At 49.6% G+C, this 15,421-nt stretch overlaps 1 protein-coding gene across 3 annotated transcripts in view; it reads right to left on the reverse strand.

Annotated features, from left to right (window-relative positions):
• LRRK1 (leucine rich repeat kinase 1) overlaps positions 1 to 15,421 on the reverse strand; it is a 162,418-nt gene that overhangs the window by 59,532 nt on the left and 87,465 nt on the right. For all 3 annotated transcript variants that reach the window (XM_032175551.2, XM_032175550.2, XM_058428008.1), the window contains exons 7-12: positions 10,088 to 10,314; positions 8,574 to 8,701; positions 8,312 to 8,475; positions 7,020 to 7,157; positions 4,758 to 4,870; positions 3,795 to 3,871 (exon numbers count right to left, since the gene is read on the reverse strand). In XM_032175551.2, coding sequence (XP_032031442.1) covers positions 3,795 to 3,871; positions 4,758 to 4,870; positions 7,020 to 7,157; positions 8,312 to 8,475; positions 8,574 to 8,701; positions 10,088 to 10,314 — 847 coding nt within the window. The remainder of the gene's footprint in view (positions 1 to 3,794; positions 3,872 to 4,757; positions 4,871 to 7,019; positions 7,158 to 8,311; positions 8,476 to 8,573; positions 8,702 to 10,087; positions 10,315 to 15,421) is intronic.

Raw genomic sequence — 15,421 nt, forward strand, 5'->3', positions numbered from 1 at the left:
AAAACCAACGCCTGGAAAATCTGCCCAGCTAGCTGCACGGTGAATGGAACTCATTGCAGGGGGCCCTGCGGAAATAAAGGTGCACCAGCCTTCTAAAGATGGCTTTGTATGAGTCCTTGTTAGGTAAGGAAATGTTCAAAAAGCTTCCTTTTTTTTTCTGCAATGAAAAAAGATGATCAATATTAGCCTGCCCTAATTCACATTTTCATGAAAGAACATCATAATGAGAAAGGCTTACTTTCTCCCCAGGGAACACATTCTAAACACCTGGCCCCTGGGCTTTCCAGACTTTTAAAGTTTCGCTACGGTGTTTATGAAGCCTCTTTAAGAGATGGGTGGAATAATGAGCTATGATTGCAAACAGAGGCAACACCTATGACAGACCTCCTGGCCCAGGGTTGGAAACGATGGGCACTGAGCTGGGGAGGACACAGTTCGAGGTATTTCTGAACTGTAATTATTTATTCATAAGTTATTTAGGACTCTGCTGGTCTGATTTTTACCGTAAAAACGGCCATCCAAATTATTTTTGGATGAGGCCACTGCACAAATACGACTATTTGAATGTACATAAATCTACTTGGAATTTTACTATCCTTCTGCGAACAAGCTATCTTTTGTAGATAATTCCTTACCCAAGGGTCCATGGCCCTGAGAGAATAACCCTAGTGAGGAAAAGGGTTTGCAAAGAGCCTCCTTTTCACTCAGGTGTGGGCCTCAACTTTCTAGAAGTTTAAAGAATCAAGAGGCCTTTGTCATCTGCCAAAGCCAAGATTCACCTCTGCCAGAGAACCTCCCAGGGGCGCGGCCCCCTCACGTGGTTCCGCAGACATACTTCTGCGGGCCGCCAGCTGTCAGTTTCTAGAACGTCGGCACTGCGCACGCTCCTGTGGTGCTTTTCCGTGCATGCCCGTGACTTTCCCCGCTGGCATCTCATTGAGTGCTGAGCCCACTTCCTTGCACACTCTTCCGTGGTCCCAGGAAGGGTTCGGCATTTCTAAATTGGAGACACGTTTCTAATGCACACAGCAAGTGGCTTGCGTGACCGAGGTCTACACTAGCTCCTGTTCTCATACCATCATCCCGTCTGGCATGAAGGAGAAGACGGTGTTTGTTTCCCTTTCCTTCCAAGTGAAATCCCTATGTCTGGACTCAATTTCTAAAGTCCTAAGGCCCTTCATTTATAAGAGGATCAGTTATGAAATTCATAATTGCATTTCCCTATTCGCGTGGTTAAGGACCTTTTCATTTGTTTCCCGGCCCTCTGGACTTCCTTTTCTGCAAATTGTTTATATCCCTTGCCCATTTTTTTTTTTTGCCTATCGTGTTGTCTTTTTTAAAAAATCAATTTGTAAGCATTCTTTGTATATCAGGGACTTAAGCCAATTTGTGTTGCAACAATTTGTGTTGCGAATATTTCTTCTTAGTCTGTTTGCATTATGACTTGGTTTATGAGGCTTCCCACTGAACACAATTTGTGAATGTTTATGAAGCCAATGATTTCAGTCTTTTTAAAAAATTATTCCTGGACTTTCCAACTAGATTTTAAAGATCTCCCTCATAGCCAAATTATACCTATATTCCTTAAATGTTATTGTTTTCTTTTTTTATACTTAAACCTGATTGTTGTAATCTAGTATCGTGTTCTTTCCCCCTTCCAAGCAGGAATACCAACACCGTTTATTAAAGCACGCAAGCATCCTTTTACACTAAGTTGAAATTCTGCATTTGTCATATATTATATAATAACAGTCCCCAACCTTTTTGGCACCAGGGACCGGTTTTGTGGAAGACAGTTTTTCCATGGACTGCAGCATTGGTGAGGGGGACGGTTTAGGGATGAAACTGTTCCACCTCAGATCATCAGGCGTTAGATTCTCATAAGGAGGGCACAACCTAGATCCCTCACATATGCAGTTCACAATATGGTTCATGCTCCTATGAGAATCCAGTGCTGCCGCTGATCTGACAGGAGGTGGGGCTAATGCTCGCTGGCCCACTGCTCACCTCCTGCTGTGTGGCCTGGTTCCTAACAGGCCGTGGACCAGTACCTGTTCGCTTCCTGGGGGGCACTGGGGACTCCTGATATATTTCTATGTTTACTGAGGTCTATTTTTGAACTCTTTTATCTGTTCCACTGATATTCAGTCACATATAAATGCACATGCTCTTATGGGACAGATCTCTATGTGTATCATACTTAACACACAAGCACACCAGTTCATCCAAGAACATAGCCATGGCAGACTCCCTAGTTCACCTTCTGCAAATGTGTCCTGGCCTCTGTGGCATCGCTCCTCCCTACCTCATACTATCCGTACTTGCCAACATCCATCTATCAAACTGAAGAAGCAAGTTGTATTATGTTTAAAATGACTTGGATGTGGGTTCTGGTTTTCTGGGCCAGCATCCTGAGGGATAGTTCTGTGAGCAGAGCTGGCTTTGGAAGTCGTACCTTTGAGGTTAAGAAGCAGAGCTGGTTGTTTAATGAAAGGGACAGCTCCATACCTTCCCCTGTGTCTCACAGAAGATAATGGAACAAAAAGAGCTTGTTTCCCTAGACGTACTCTGGCTGAACTGGCCTTGCTGTGTGACCAGCACAAAAACTGGGAAAAGGTCTGTCTCTGTTGAGTTTTGGGGAAGGCCACAAGCTCCTATGTTGCCTTGGCCTCACCTCAGCCTGTGGGCCCAAAGGTGGCAATGATCCATGTGGGCTTTGCAAGATGCCATCGTGTGGCAGTAGAGACTTAACAGCACTGAGCTGCTGGTCTAGGGCTGAAGTCCCACAGTCCTGGGATGAAACCTGGCTCTGCTACTGAGAAGCAGCCACACAGCCTGGGACAAATCGGTCAGTCCCTATGCCATGGATTGAACTGTGCCCCTCGCCCCCCACCGAATTCATATGTCGAAGCTCTAATACCCAATGTGACACTATTTGGAGATGGGATATTTGAGCCATAATTAGGTTTGGATGAGGTCATGAGGGTGGAGCCCTTATGATGAGATTAATGTTCTTATCAGAAGAGGGGCTGGGCACAGTGGCTCATCTCCAAAAATACAAAAATTAGCCAGGTATGGTGGCACATGCCTGTAATCCCAGCTACTTGGGAGGCTGAAGCAGGAGAATAGCTTGAACCTGGGAGGCGGAGGTTGCAGGGAGCCGAGATCGCGCCACTGCACTCCAGCCTGGGTGACAGAGGGAGACTCGGTCTCAAAGAAAAAAAAGAAGAGGAAGAGAGACCAGAGTCCTCGCTCTCTCCACTATCTCAGGACATAGAGAGAAGGATGCCAGGATGAAGGCCCTCGCGAGTCCGACAGTGCTGGCGCCCTCCTCTCAGATATCCAGCTTCCAGAACTGTGAGAAAGTGAGTGTCTGCGGCCAAAGCACTTTTTGGTACGGCAGCCGAGAGCTAAGACACCCCGGGAGCCTCAGTCTCCCCACGTGCAAAATGGGGAAATGTGGCCCATACCTCACGTCGTGAGGATGAGAGACTCTCACATACGTAACCTGCCTGGGGCACTGCCTGGTGTGTAGATCAGCTGCACATGTTAGCTGCTGGCATCCCTGGCCTCCACGCAGGAGAGTGGGGCTTAAGGATACGTGCGTGTCACACGTGGGACAGAAGGAACGGGCGCAGCTCATGTGCAGGGTTTTCATTTGAACATGGACATCTGTGGCATTGCAACAGGGCATTGAAGGGGAAGGCCCAAGATAAGGGCGATCCCCACTTCGGTGGAGCAGGAACCAGGCTACCCCGGCTGTCTCATCTGCCCATCTCCCAACCAACACACACCTGCCTCAGCCCCGGAGCGCTGGCGACCTCTGGTGGTGAAAAAGGCAATACGCTTTGTTTTCAGTCCATCTTCATTTCTGCGGGGAGGAAAAAGAGACAAAATTTGAGGACAGCGCGACAAAAACATTACTTTTGGCTGTGGTGTTATAATGCCAAGCCACGGACATAGGGAGAAATTCATGTGCAACCCTTCAGGGCCTGGCAGGGGCGCACGCTGCAGTGGCGGCTGCCTTTTACACTGCCCCCCCCCCCCCGAGGTCCTCTCTGGGGTGCAAGTTCCACGTGATACTGCAGAAGTGGCCTTCTGCAAGTGAACGGGGGTGGCTGGTCTCCAGAGGCTGGCTGGGCTCATCCCGGCTTTCCACCTATTGGAAGGCTTTGCGGCTGGGTGCTTTTAGTCAATTCCACGTCCATGTCAGCGATCAGTAGAGACTTTTGAAAAGAATGACAGTTTGGGCTGAAGCGAGAGACAAGATTCTCCAGCAGACTAAAAATTAGAAATGAAAGGGCACCATTAGGGGCTGTTGCCCCCAGATTCCTGTGTCGAAGCCCTAACCTCCAATTCCTCAGAATGTGACTGTATTTGGAAACAGGGCTGTTAAAGAGGTAACTAAGTTAAAATGAGGTCATTAGGATGGACTCTAATCCAATCCGACTGGTGTCCTTATAAGAAGAGGAGATTAGGTCACAGACACGAACAGAAGCCTGACCGCACCAGGACACAGGGAGAAGACGGCACCTGCAAGCGAAGGAGGGTGGCCTCAGGAGAAACCCACCAGGCCTGCGCACGCCCTCACCTCGGACTTCAGCCCCCAGGGCTGTGAGGCAGTGATTTCTGTGGTTAAGCCCCCAGCCAGCGGCTCAGCAGCCCTCGCAGACTTGCATGCCACCATTCCAAGGACCTGCTCGACCGCGGCCCCCACACGCTTTGGAACTGGCCAGGGAGGAGAGGCCCCTGCTTACCTGCCAAGTTGGTTTCTGGAGAGATCCAGGGTTTTGAGCTGCCTGCAGGTCCACTTCTCTTGAGGTGGAAGTGCCGCCAGCTGGTTCCCCTGTAACCTCAAGAACATGAGGGCCTGAGAGAGAGAGAGGGAGGGAGAGAGAAGCTAAGATGGTATCAGATACAAGAAGGGAGGGGAGACGGAAGAGCCAGTCAGTTCCCAACCACGCGCAGTCAAACGATTCCACCAATTTTCCTTCACGCAGATCCCAGTTGTGTGGGGCCCAGCAGCCTCTTCGAACTCACGAAATGATATCAAACAGAGCGACGGGGCCATCTATCTACAGAAGCTCCTCCGTCAAAGGCAATGAGAGGCAATTATTCTAGAGTGAAGGGAGCCCAAGCAGCTGTCAGCGTTAAGGATTCTTAAGAGTACTGATCATTGGTGGGTCTCTCCGGGGAAAGTGCCAGACTCTGCTGGTTTAGAGGACAACGGGTCACGGCTGGTGGGGGTGGCATGGGGCATGCAGCACAGTGCTGGTGTCTGCCGCCTCCCGGTGGGTGGCCTCCTGGGCCGGCCCAGGTCTGGGAACAGGGGTGGCAGTGCCACCAAGGGTAACTGCCCTAGCCGCGTGCCCTCTGCTAGCCGACCCAGTCCCAAGCTGGGCCCTTCAGGATTATCAGCATGTCTGGGGTGCCCCTCATGGGTAGCCCTCCCTCAGCCCTACTGCAAACAGACCCTGCAGGGAACCCAGTCGCCTTGCACCTGTAACATGTTTTATTCTTTTGTTATTATTTCTTTTTATTTATTTACTTTTTTAGAGATAGGGTCTCGCTCTGTTGCTTGGGCTGGAGTGCAGTGGTGTAATCATAGCTTGCTACAGCGTCAAACTCCTGGCCTCAAGCAATCCTCCCATTTTGGCCTCCCAAAGTGCTGGGAGTACAGTTCTGAGTCACCGTGCCCAGGTCTGAGCCATCACGCCTGGCCCATGTTTTACTTTACAGGAGTACCTTAGACATGCTATCTCCCTGCTTGAGGACATCACCACAGCCACCAACTATCCCACCCACAGAGGACGGCCACAGGCTGTTTGCTGCCCCACATCAAATTCTCTCCTCCTGGTGCTTCTGTCTCCTTCCTTGTTGAAGGGGCTCACGCCACCGCCCACCATCAGAACCACTGCAGCCAGCCCCCACCTGCTGAAATTCTATGGAGACCCTGTCATGTGCCAGGCCTCAGGGCCCCCCGAGCCCCCACATGCCCACCCACCCCTTCCCAGTGTGGAGAAGGAGATCTCGAGCAGACACATTCCCCGCAGGCCCATGGTGAAGCTCTGGACAAGGCTCTGCCTCTCCTGATTTGCTGCTTCTGGGCTTTGGGAGAAGCCAGAAAACCAAGCCTGCTAGTTGTTGGTGTGAAATACGAGAAGACAGACTCAGAACAGGGGCCCAAGGGCTGTGGACAGGCGTGAAGGCCGGGAGTACCCTGCGAGGAGTATGACGTGGGACCCCCCGGGGGCGCCCCCACGTGGCTCCTTTCTTCTGAGAAGTGTGAGTCCTGTCCCCGGGTCCCTGGCTTTGCCCTGTGCTTGTCAGGAGCCTAGGACATGACAGCCCGTCCTCTCTGAGGACACACATGCTGAAGGGGCCTTCGCTGCCTTGTGGGGGTCGCCGCACACAAGAGGCTGCATCAGGCCTTGGAGGAGTGCCCGTGGGGGCCTTGGCAGTGGCCTGGCAGGACCGGGGGCTGAAGCCTGTGCAGGGTGGCCTGGGCACTCTGCCTGGGGGTCCACCACAGGGCCCCTGGTGAGGCTGCCCTGATGCCTTTAGCAGGCACTGATGGGGCCCCTTCTGGGGTTGGCCCTGAGCTCCAAGCAATGAGTGTGATCCGCGGCCTGTCTGCCTGAGGACCCGCCAACCACCTAAAACAACCTAAAGCGAGAAGGCACGCGTGTTCTGGGGTAGGCACACGGGGCTCTGTGGACAGGCCCTTCCTGGAGCTCTCAGTGTCCACTCAGCCTCATATATGGGCAGGCCGTGGACTTAAAGTCCCGAGGGATACAAACCATAACCCCACCACCACCTAACAGAGCTGCTTCTGCTGTCCACATTCCGCCCTCATCGCTGTTCATGGCCATGCGTATTTTTGATCGCTGAACTTTTTCTTCACCTTTTCCCCTTATATTTGTCTCAGAAGCTCAGGGAAAGCACATATATTTCACTGCACCATGGAGCAATTTTCTCTCAAAAGCCGAAAATGAGAAAGAAAGGGCTATTAGGCTTACATCAAGCCGCAAAAGTCCCAGGGGAACTTCTTTGAGTGCGTTTTCTGAGAAATCCACATCCTTCAGGTGATTTTTCCAAAACACAGCCATTTTGTCTGGCAGACATTCCAGAGCATTTCTGGAAGCTTTACAACATTTCTAAGAGATTGACGAGAAAAAAAATGTATATTAGTTAGCTCTTTACATGCAGTGGTGCCTGTGAGACTGTTTCCAAATTTGACGTTAAACATGGACCATTACAATAATGTCCTGTAATGAAGATGACTGAGTGTTGCTGGAAGGCTGCACACCCTCACTATCCTTATCCTCCCGCCCCTACTCCAAGGAAGGGACAGGAATGGGGTTTCCTGGGGGAGCTCATGGTCTTTTTTCTTCATTCCAGAACATCCAGCCCATTGTCCTTGGAAATAATGGAACAATTCAGGACCACACTGGAGTGAGAAGCTGGTTTCCCCTACACAAATGGCCCAACTAGGAATGTTAATGCCAGTGATGAAGAGTTTCCTGGTTTAAAACCAACAGCCATAGCACACACACACATGCACACACACATACATTCTTCATGCTATTCCATTTGTTTTAACAAGCAAAATTCCCCAGATGCAGAAACAGCATTTAATCAGCAGTGCTATGAGTGCAGATTGATACTTTTTTTTGAGACAGAGTCTTGCTCTGTCACCAGACCGGACTGCGACGGTGCGATCTTGGCTCACTGCAACCTTTGCCTCCCCGGTAAAAGCAATTCCCCTGCCTCAGCCTCCTGCATAGCTGGGACTACAGCCACGCGCCAGCACGCCCAGCTAATTTTTTAAAAATATTATTTTAGTAGAGATGGGGTTTCACCATGTTGGCCAGGATGGTCTCAATCTCCTGACCTTGTGATCCACCCACCTTGGCCTCCCAAAGTGCTGGGATTACAGGCATGAGCCATAGCGCCCGGCCTGATTTCTTACTGTTATGTGATACTTGTCCTAAAAGAACTGAACCCTCCTTTTTTCAGGCATGACTCGTCCTGTGCCAGGGTGCAAGCTGTCCCTGGGTAAAGTGCTGTGGGTGTTGCTGGGTGGCTCTTGAACCCAGAGCCAGGCAGGCTGGCTTTCAGGTGAGTCATCTGCCTGGGACACTTAGCCTCGCTGTATGCTGAGTGACGATGCTACAATGTGGGAACGGGGTCCTTCTACCCGGCTTGGCTGCTGAGGGGATGAACTGACCTAATGCACCTGAGGGCTCTCTGAGGCTAGCTGAGATGCAGAGTTGACTGTGGCTTTCATGACTTTTGGTGTGATACTCACCAAAGGGCAGGCCCAGGGATCTGGAAACACCTTCAGGTTGTTTCTGGAGACATTCAGAGAATTGAGGGACTTGAAAGAGTGAAGGAACAGGGCAGGGAGTTCTGTCAACTTATTGTCAGATATATCAAGTTCCTGCAGCTTCCGTAAACCTATCCAATTAGTGGCTAAAAAAGAAAAAAAACCACAAAGTATGAATTGGTAAAAATATCCCTATCAAGAAGAAAATGACTAATTCACTCAGGTCATTGATGAGAAAACATACCATTTTCTTCTTCAAACAATTTTTCTAAACAATTTTTTGAAGCTGTCAGTTTTTGAAGTTTTGAGAGGTGCAAGAATCCCGGAGGGAGGTGGGACAACTTGTTGCTGGAAATGTCAATTTCAAGTAGCCTGGGATGGAGAAGAAGGAAGGCAGGCATCAGAATAAACAGGGAAAACACCAAATTTACATATTTTTCTATAAACCAAGAGTTGTATTTTTTTTTTCTCCCTGTGCAAGGTTAAAGAGTGTGCATTGAAAATGTAGTGCATATGATTTTTAATTCATCTGAAGAACTCTTACTCTGTCCTGTGTAGATAAAGACAAATCTCTTATTGGTGGGCCCTGGCCCCGCTGATCAACAGGGATTCTAATCCTTCGCATGCATGTAATAGCAAAATGAGTAGGTTCCCTGAAAGCTGCTGAGACCACAGAGCAAGGCTTTTAACCTTCTGGACCTGTCCATCTGGCCCAGGTGAAGGGCCTCACTTGGACGGCACTTGCTCTTTAAGTTCTAGTGTGCAGGCTTCTTTGCCGTTCTCACTTGGGAGTCCCATGGGTTAATGCCTACCCCAAGCTCTTTCCAACATTCTTCACTCTTACTTCACTTAGAGCCTTCGTTTTTCATTTTAAAAATCAATTCAACCCTTTATGGAATGAGGACTTGCAGTTATGTGTCTTAAAGAAATCAGGCCAGGTGCGGTGGCTCATGCCTGTAATCTCAGCACTTTGGGAGGCCGAGGCAGGCGGATCATGAGGTCAGGAGGTCAAGACCATCCTGGCCGACACGGTGAAACCCCGTCTCTACTAAAAATACAAAAATTAGCTGGGTGTGGTGGCATATGCCTGTAATCCCAGTTACTCAGGAGGCTGAGACAGGAGAATTGCTTGAACCAGGGAGTTGGAGGTTGCAGTGAGCTGAGATTACACCACTGCACTCCAGCCGGGCAACAGAGTGAGACTCCGTCTCAAAAAAAATAAATAAATAAAAATAAAAAATAAAGAAATCAACTAAGATCATTCCTCCTTCCATGCAAGCTCAGGGGTAAGGCTCAGGTCTCCCCCCAGGGCCTCCAGAAGAAGCAAGCCTGGACCGCCCACACTGTCCACCTGCTGCCAGAGTCCTGCGGAGTTAACCCTTTCTCTGAGGCCCTTCCCACTTTCCCTGGAAGGTAGAGTAAAAGCTGGTGCCTCAGAGCCCCATTGCATCCACCAGCGTGGGAAGGTTTGGCTGCCCTCATCTGATTCCTAGGCAGGACCTAGATGAGCATCTCAGGCAAAGCATTTGCACGTCCACGGGTGGGCTGTGTAAACTTGGGCCAGACAAATGATCTCGCTAAACCTCTCTGTTTTAACATGAAAAGGAGGCTTGCCTGCGGGCAGGCAAAACTCCTTCTCCTGTTTTAGCCAGAACGTTTTTCCCTCCCAAACCACAAAATACAACCCGGGAGCATGTGCAGGAGCACAACGGTGACAGCAGGGTCACACACGGCTCCGTTCACACCCCGGGGAGCCACCTGGAACAGATGATTTCGTCCGATGACTGCACGCCAGGCAGCTCCCCCAGGTGGTTGTCGGAGAGGTTCAGCTTCCGGAGGTTGATGAGGCCCCAGGGGATAACCGAGGGGAGGGTCGCCAGGCAGTTGGCAGAAAGGTCGAGCTCCGTGATCTGGCAGGAGATGTCTATGAGCCAGTCTAGGTCTACCCAGGGCAATCTGAGATGGGACCATTTCACACGGAGAGCCTGGTGGTGGAGAGAAGGGAAAAGCACGTGTGGAGGGTGAGTCCAGGGCCCACATGGGCTTGGAATAAAGCAGGGGTTAATGCAAGCACGCGTCTGTGTGCCTGCTCCAGCCGGGGTCCCAAGAGGCCTGCACATGTCCTTCTCGGCCCCCAGCACCTGCCACGGTGGTGGGCGCAGAAGAGCTACCTGTTCCCATCTGCACCTGCATCTCACAGGCACTGTGCACGGCTCCTGCAAGTCACCCTCTAACCTCCAGGGGGCGCTGGTGGGCGTGGGCTCAGTGCCGCCCCTCCAGAGGCGGCTCACAGGAAGGGAAGAAGCGCAGCAGAAAGTGCCCACGCGTAGAGGAGACCACTGAAGCCTACAGGCGCCTCCCCCAGACTGGAGAAGAAAGCTAACTCCCAAACCCAAGTCTCTGACCTCCCTTCAAGGCCGCCTTTCCTGTGATTAGAGGAGCTGCCGCCTGCAGCTGCCTGCACCGCGCCAGGGTGCTTGATGGACGGGCTGCTTTCAGAGTAAGCCGGTTATACAAACAGACGATGGCCACACAATATATATAAAAAAATAGAACTCTCACCCACAACCCACAGTGACCTGCCTAGGAAACCAACCTCTTTATCTATAGTAAATAGCCCAGGAAGCCAGTCTCTTGCAAGAGGCCAGCTTTTTTTTTTTTGAGATGGAGTCTTGTTCTGTTGCTCAGGCTGGAGTGCAATGGCGCGATCTCGACTCACTGCAACCTCCGCTTCCCATGTTCAAGCGATTGTCCTGCCTCAGCCTCCTCAGTAGCTGGGACTACAGGCGCCCGCCACCATGCCTGGCTAATTTTTGTATTTTTATTAGAGACAGTGTTTCACCATTTGGTCAGGCTCAGGCTGGTCTCGAACTCCTGACCTCAGGCAATCCACCCACCTTGGCCTCCCAAAGTGCTGCAATTACAGGCATGAGCCACTTCTTATCTCTAGTAACAACCCAGGAAGCTAAACCATCATTTCCGTAAAAGTTAGTCTAAAATGGCCAGGACTTGGTTAATAACTGACAGATTCTCTAATTTTTGTCCTCACTTTCCATTTAGGACCAACCCGAGAGAGCCAACTTTGCACCTCTACCAACCCCATAGGATGCCCAGCCCGCAGCGAGCCCCCCAGCTTCCCCACGCCAACAGCCTCCAGGCAGCAGACACCCGAGGCCTTCCCTTTGTCCCACTAGAAAGCTCGCACTCGTCTGCCAGCCTGTGGGTCTCTGCCACACGCAAGTGATGGTGGCTGGCGCCCTTGCTGTTGAAGTCCTGCTAAACAAAATGTCTTCGCTCCTCTCATTTCTCATTGGTCTTCCTTTATTTCCACAAGAGGGAGTCAGAAGGGCCAGCGGTTTGCTGGCTTGGGGTGGTCAAAGGGACCTGGCGAAATACATCAGAGCAGGACTTTTCTCTTTCTTCTTATTATTGAAGAATATTGGGCTCAGTCAGGTTTCCAGGGAGAGGAGATCTGCTTTTGGGTCTGTTTCTTCGAAGCAACTGGAAATCCGTATTGGAAAATTAGAGGAGCAGAAATATAAACAAAAATTAGTGCAAATGGGAAAATGTAACAAGCAGAGGCTGCGAGAAAGGTCCCAGTAATGTGGGATAAACTCCTCTCAAAAATTGGCGGCAGTTGACAGGCATCCTTATTTGGCCACTAGATGGTGATGAGTGCCTGTCTTTAGCTCCTCCTTCGCCACCTCCAGGAATTGGGAAAGACTGGGTCTACACCCTCTCAAAGCTCCGGCCTTTGAACCAGAGGAATGAGGGACTCTGTCGCTCTCTGTCTGTCTGTCTCTCTCTGTCCACATGGATGAAAAGGCAAGGGCAGCACTGGATCTTAGGTCAGGAGAGGAGATTCTGAGCTGATTTTTTTAGACAAGTCACTTAATTGCCCTGGGGCCTGTTTCATTGTTACTGTTTTACTCCCTACATTTTTTAATTTTGAAAATTTTTTTAAACCTCAGAAAAGTTGCACTAGGACACAGTGAATACCTATGCACTCTCCACCTCAACTCACTGATGGTTAAAACACTGTCACATCGGCTTTTGCTCCTCTTTCTCCACACAAATACACACGCTTTTTATGTGTGGATGAATCATTTGCCAGTAAATTATACATCGTGATGCTTCACCCGTAAATACTTCAGCATGTATCCCTGAAGAAGAATAATATTTTTATACACAACAGCCGTATAATTATCATTTTCAGTAAGTGTAACATCAATACGATATTAAGTTCACAGCCCATGTTCAAATACTCTCAATTATCCCAGAAATGTGGTTTATAACTATTTTGTGTCCTGATCCGGGATCCCATCACAACTGCATGACATTGCAGTCCCACATTGCATTACATTGTATGTTCCTTTACTTTTCTTTCATCTAGAAGAGTCTTCACACCTTGTAATGCTTTTTTTTTTTTTTTACATTGTCGTTGCATTAAGTGCTGGAACTTTTAGCCTCTTCATCAGGGAGCAGATGCTGGTATGTTTCACTGCCTGTCTTATAGGATATCCCATAATCTGAATTTACTCAAGTTTTTTCTAAAGTTTAGATTAAAGTTAGCTATTCTGGGCAACCACCTTAGAGTATAGTCGAGTGGTTCCCACTAAATCCCACCGGGGGCACCTGATATCAGGTGTTCCTGCTATAGGTGGTGCCCTGTTTGGTCTCATGGTTAAGGTGGTATCTGTCAGTCCCTCCTTTGTAAAGGTTAGCATTACACCCTTCGTGATTAGTACACAATCTGGGGGGGTGATATTCTGAGACTATGTGACAATTCTGTGTTTCTACATCCTCTTGCCGCAAGGGTTTAGCTTCCGTTGCTGATCCTGGCCTGAATCAATTAGTACGATGATGGTTGCAAATAGAAAATTTTGCTAAAGCTACCTTTCTTTCTACATGTATTACCTGGCATTCTTCTGTACAGAAAAGCATTGCCTCCTCACCTCTTTAAGTACCACTATGGACTCATGGATTCTTTTTTTTTCCCAAGTATCATTATTTTTTGACACCCAAGTCATCCCCAGTTTGTCCACGGGGAGCCCCATTTGGGTGGGAGAGAGCCCCCTGTGTTCCTGTGACATATCCTATCAGTTTTGGGGTACCTCCTTACTTCCTGGCAAAACAAGATCTTCCAGTCTCCTCTTGTACTTTCTAAGCCCAGGCCTTGATTCCCTTTAGCAAAAATTGGTATTTAGAAACCAAGATCTGGGTGTGAGGTGTGCTTATCACTGCTGGGGTGTCACTGCTTCTCAGCCCATTGATGGGACACAGCTCTGTATTTAACATGAGTGCGTTCTGATGCCTCCAATTCAATGCAGCAAAGTGTGTTTTTTCCCTAATCTTTCCAGAATCCACAATTCACGATTGTATCACTCTTCATTCCATTATCTTTGGTTTTAATCTGTTAAATAAGTGGTTTGGATTAGATGATGCCTAGGTCAGTTCTCATCCCAATATTTTTTCTGGTAGTCATCTTGCAAAGTACAGTGGCCTTCCATGAGGAGTCTTTGGATAAGCACGACAGTCAGCCCGGCAACAGGCTGACAGGAAGGTCACCATGTGAATTTGGCAATGCCAAGTCAAAAAAGGCTCCACAGGGTCTGTCTGCCTCTCCTTCCTGGATTCACAGAGACACACCCAGGTCTCAGGGGCAAGGGCCAGACAGCCGTACATGGAATCAAGGTGTCCAGATTGCAGTCCAACCCTCTCCACTCACTCTGCATGGCCAGTAGGTCTTTCAGCATTGAATGGTTTGTACCCAAACTGAAATGGCAGCCAAATGCAAGATGCAGAGGAGGCTGGTTATGGTTCTGGCTTTGACAACAAATCTTAAGTCTCTATTAAAAATCTTTATATAAAACTCTGGGGACCATCATAAAATAAAACAACAGCAAATAATCAAATTATTACTGTAACATGACCCAATTATGGTACAAATCCCTTGGGAAAGGGCTTAGGTGTGGCTGTCCTTACAACGGCAGCCTCCACATCCCCTGAGCTGGGGCTGGAGCCTTGAACTGCAGGAGGAGCAGAGGCTCAGCCTCAGGCTGCTTAACTAACTCCACGTGGACTCTGGGCAAGTCGCAGTGGAGATGAGCACTTTTTTGGGCTCTGTCCAGCTTGAGACCCTTTGTATTAACCTCCCCACTGATCTGTGTGGCACTGACTCAGCTCACATTCCTTTTGCTGTGGCAGACAGCATGGCCAACCAGAACCCAGACTGCACACCCCACAGTGCAGAGCCCTGCCTGGCTGCCTCTGCAGCTCAGTCTCATACCCACTCTGCGGCAGACACTAAATCAGTGTCTGTGAGCCGAAGAGATTCAAGCCACCAAGACCTGCAAGCTATCCACTTTGTGCACTTCTTACCAGATCAATCATCCTGAAATGTCAAAGTCTGCGTAAGACCTTTCGGCTTTCCCTAGCCCACTCAGCCTTTAGCAGAACATCCAAAGTCCTTCCTTTGCAGCCTCACAGCCCCCCAGTTGGCTCCAACCCACTTTTCCAACTTTATGTCTTCCTGCCTGTTTCATAGCTTCTCCCTGCCCGCCCAGAGCAGTCTCTGAACTATAGTGATGCCCTTTGCCCTCCTACTGGCAGTGATTTGTGGGGTTAATTTATTCTGGGTAAAAGAAATTAGGGGAAGGGGCACACTCCCAGGGCAGGGGAATTCAAGGCCAAGGAAAAGCTGCCAATCAAAGCTCAGAAACTGCTTGTTCATATATCAACCGCAGGGCTCACAAAGTAGGCCCAACATTGATACTTGTAGGAAGGCTTTGGGGGCCACAAGGGTGTAGCTGTGCTGTTGGTAACTGACTGGGCCATGTGCTCAAGGGGCTGCCGGGGTGCTCCGGGGCTGCCGACCTCCCCCGCCTCCCTATTGGAATGTGGGTTATCATGGTGACCAAAGGGGCCAAGATGGGAGGACAACATGGGAAGTACAAGGCAGGCTGGGCCTGGAGCTAAGAGGGTGATATGGTTTGGCTGTGTCCCCACCCAAATCTCATCGTGAATGAGAGAGAATTATGGGTAGCCCCCATAATTTCCATGTGTTGTGGGAGGCACCTGGTGGAAGATAAT

Source organism: Hylobates moloch, unplaced genomic scaffold (assembly GCF_009828535.3).
Source record: "Hylobates moloch isolate HMO894 unplaced genomic scaffold, HMol_V3 SCAFFOLD_14, whole genome shotgun sequence".
Taxonomy (NCBI): Eukaryota; Metazoa; Chordata; class Mammalia; order Primates; family Hylobatidae; genus Hylobates; species Hylobates moloch.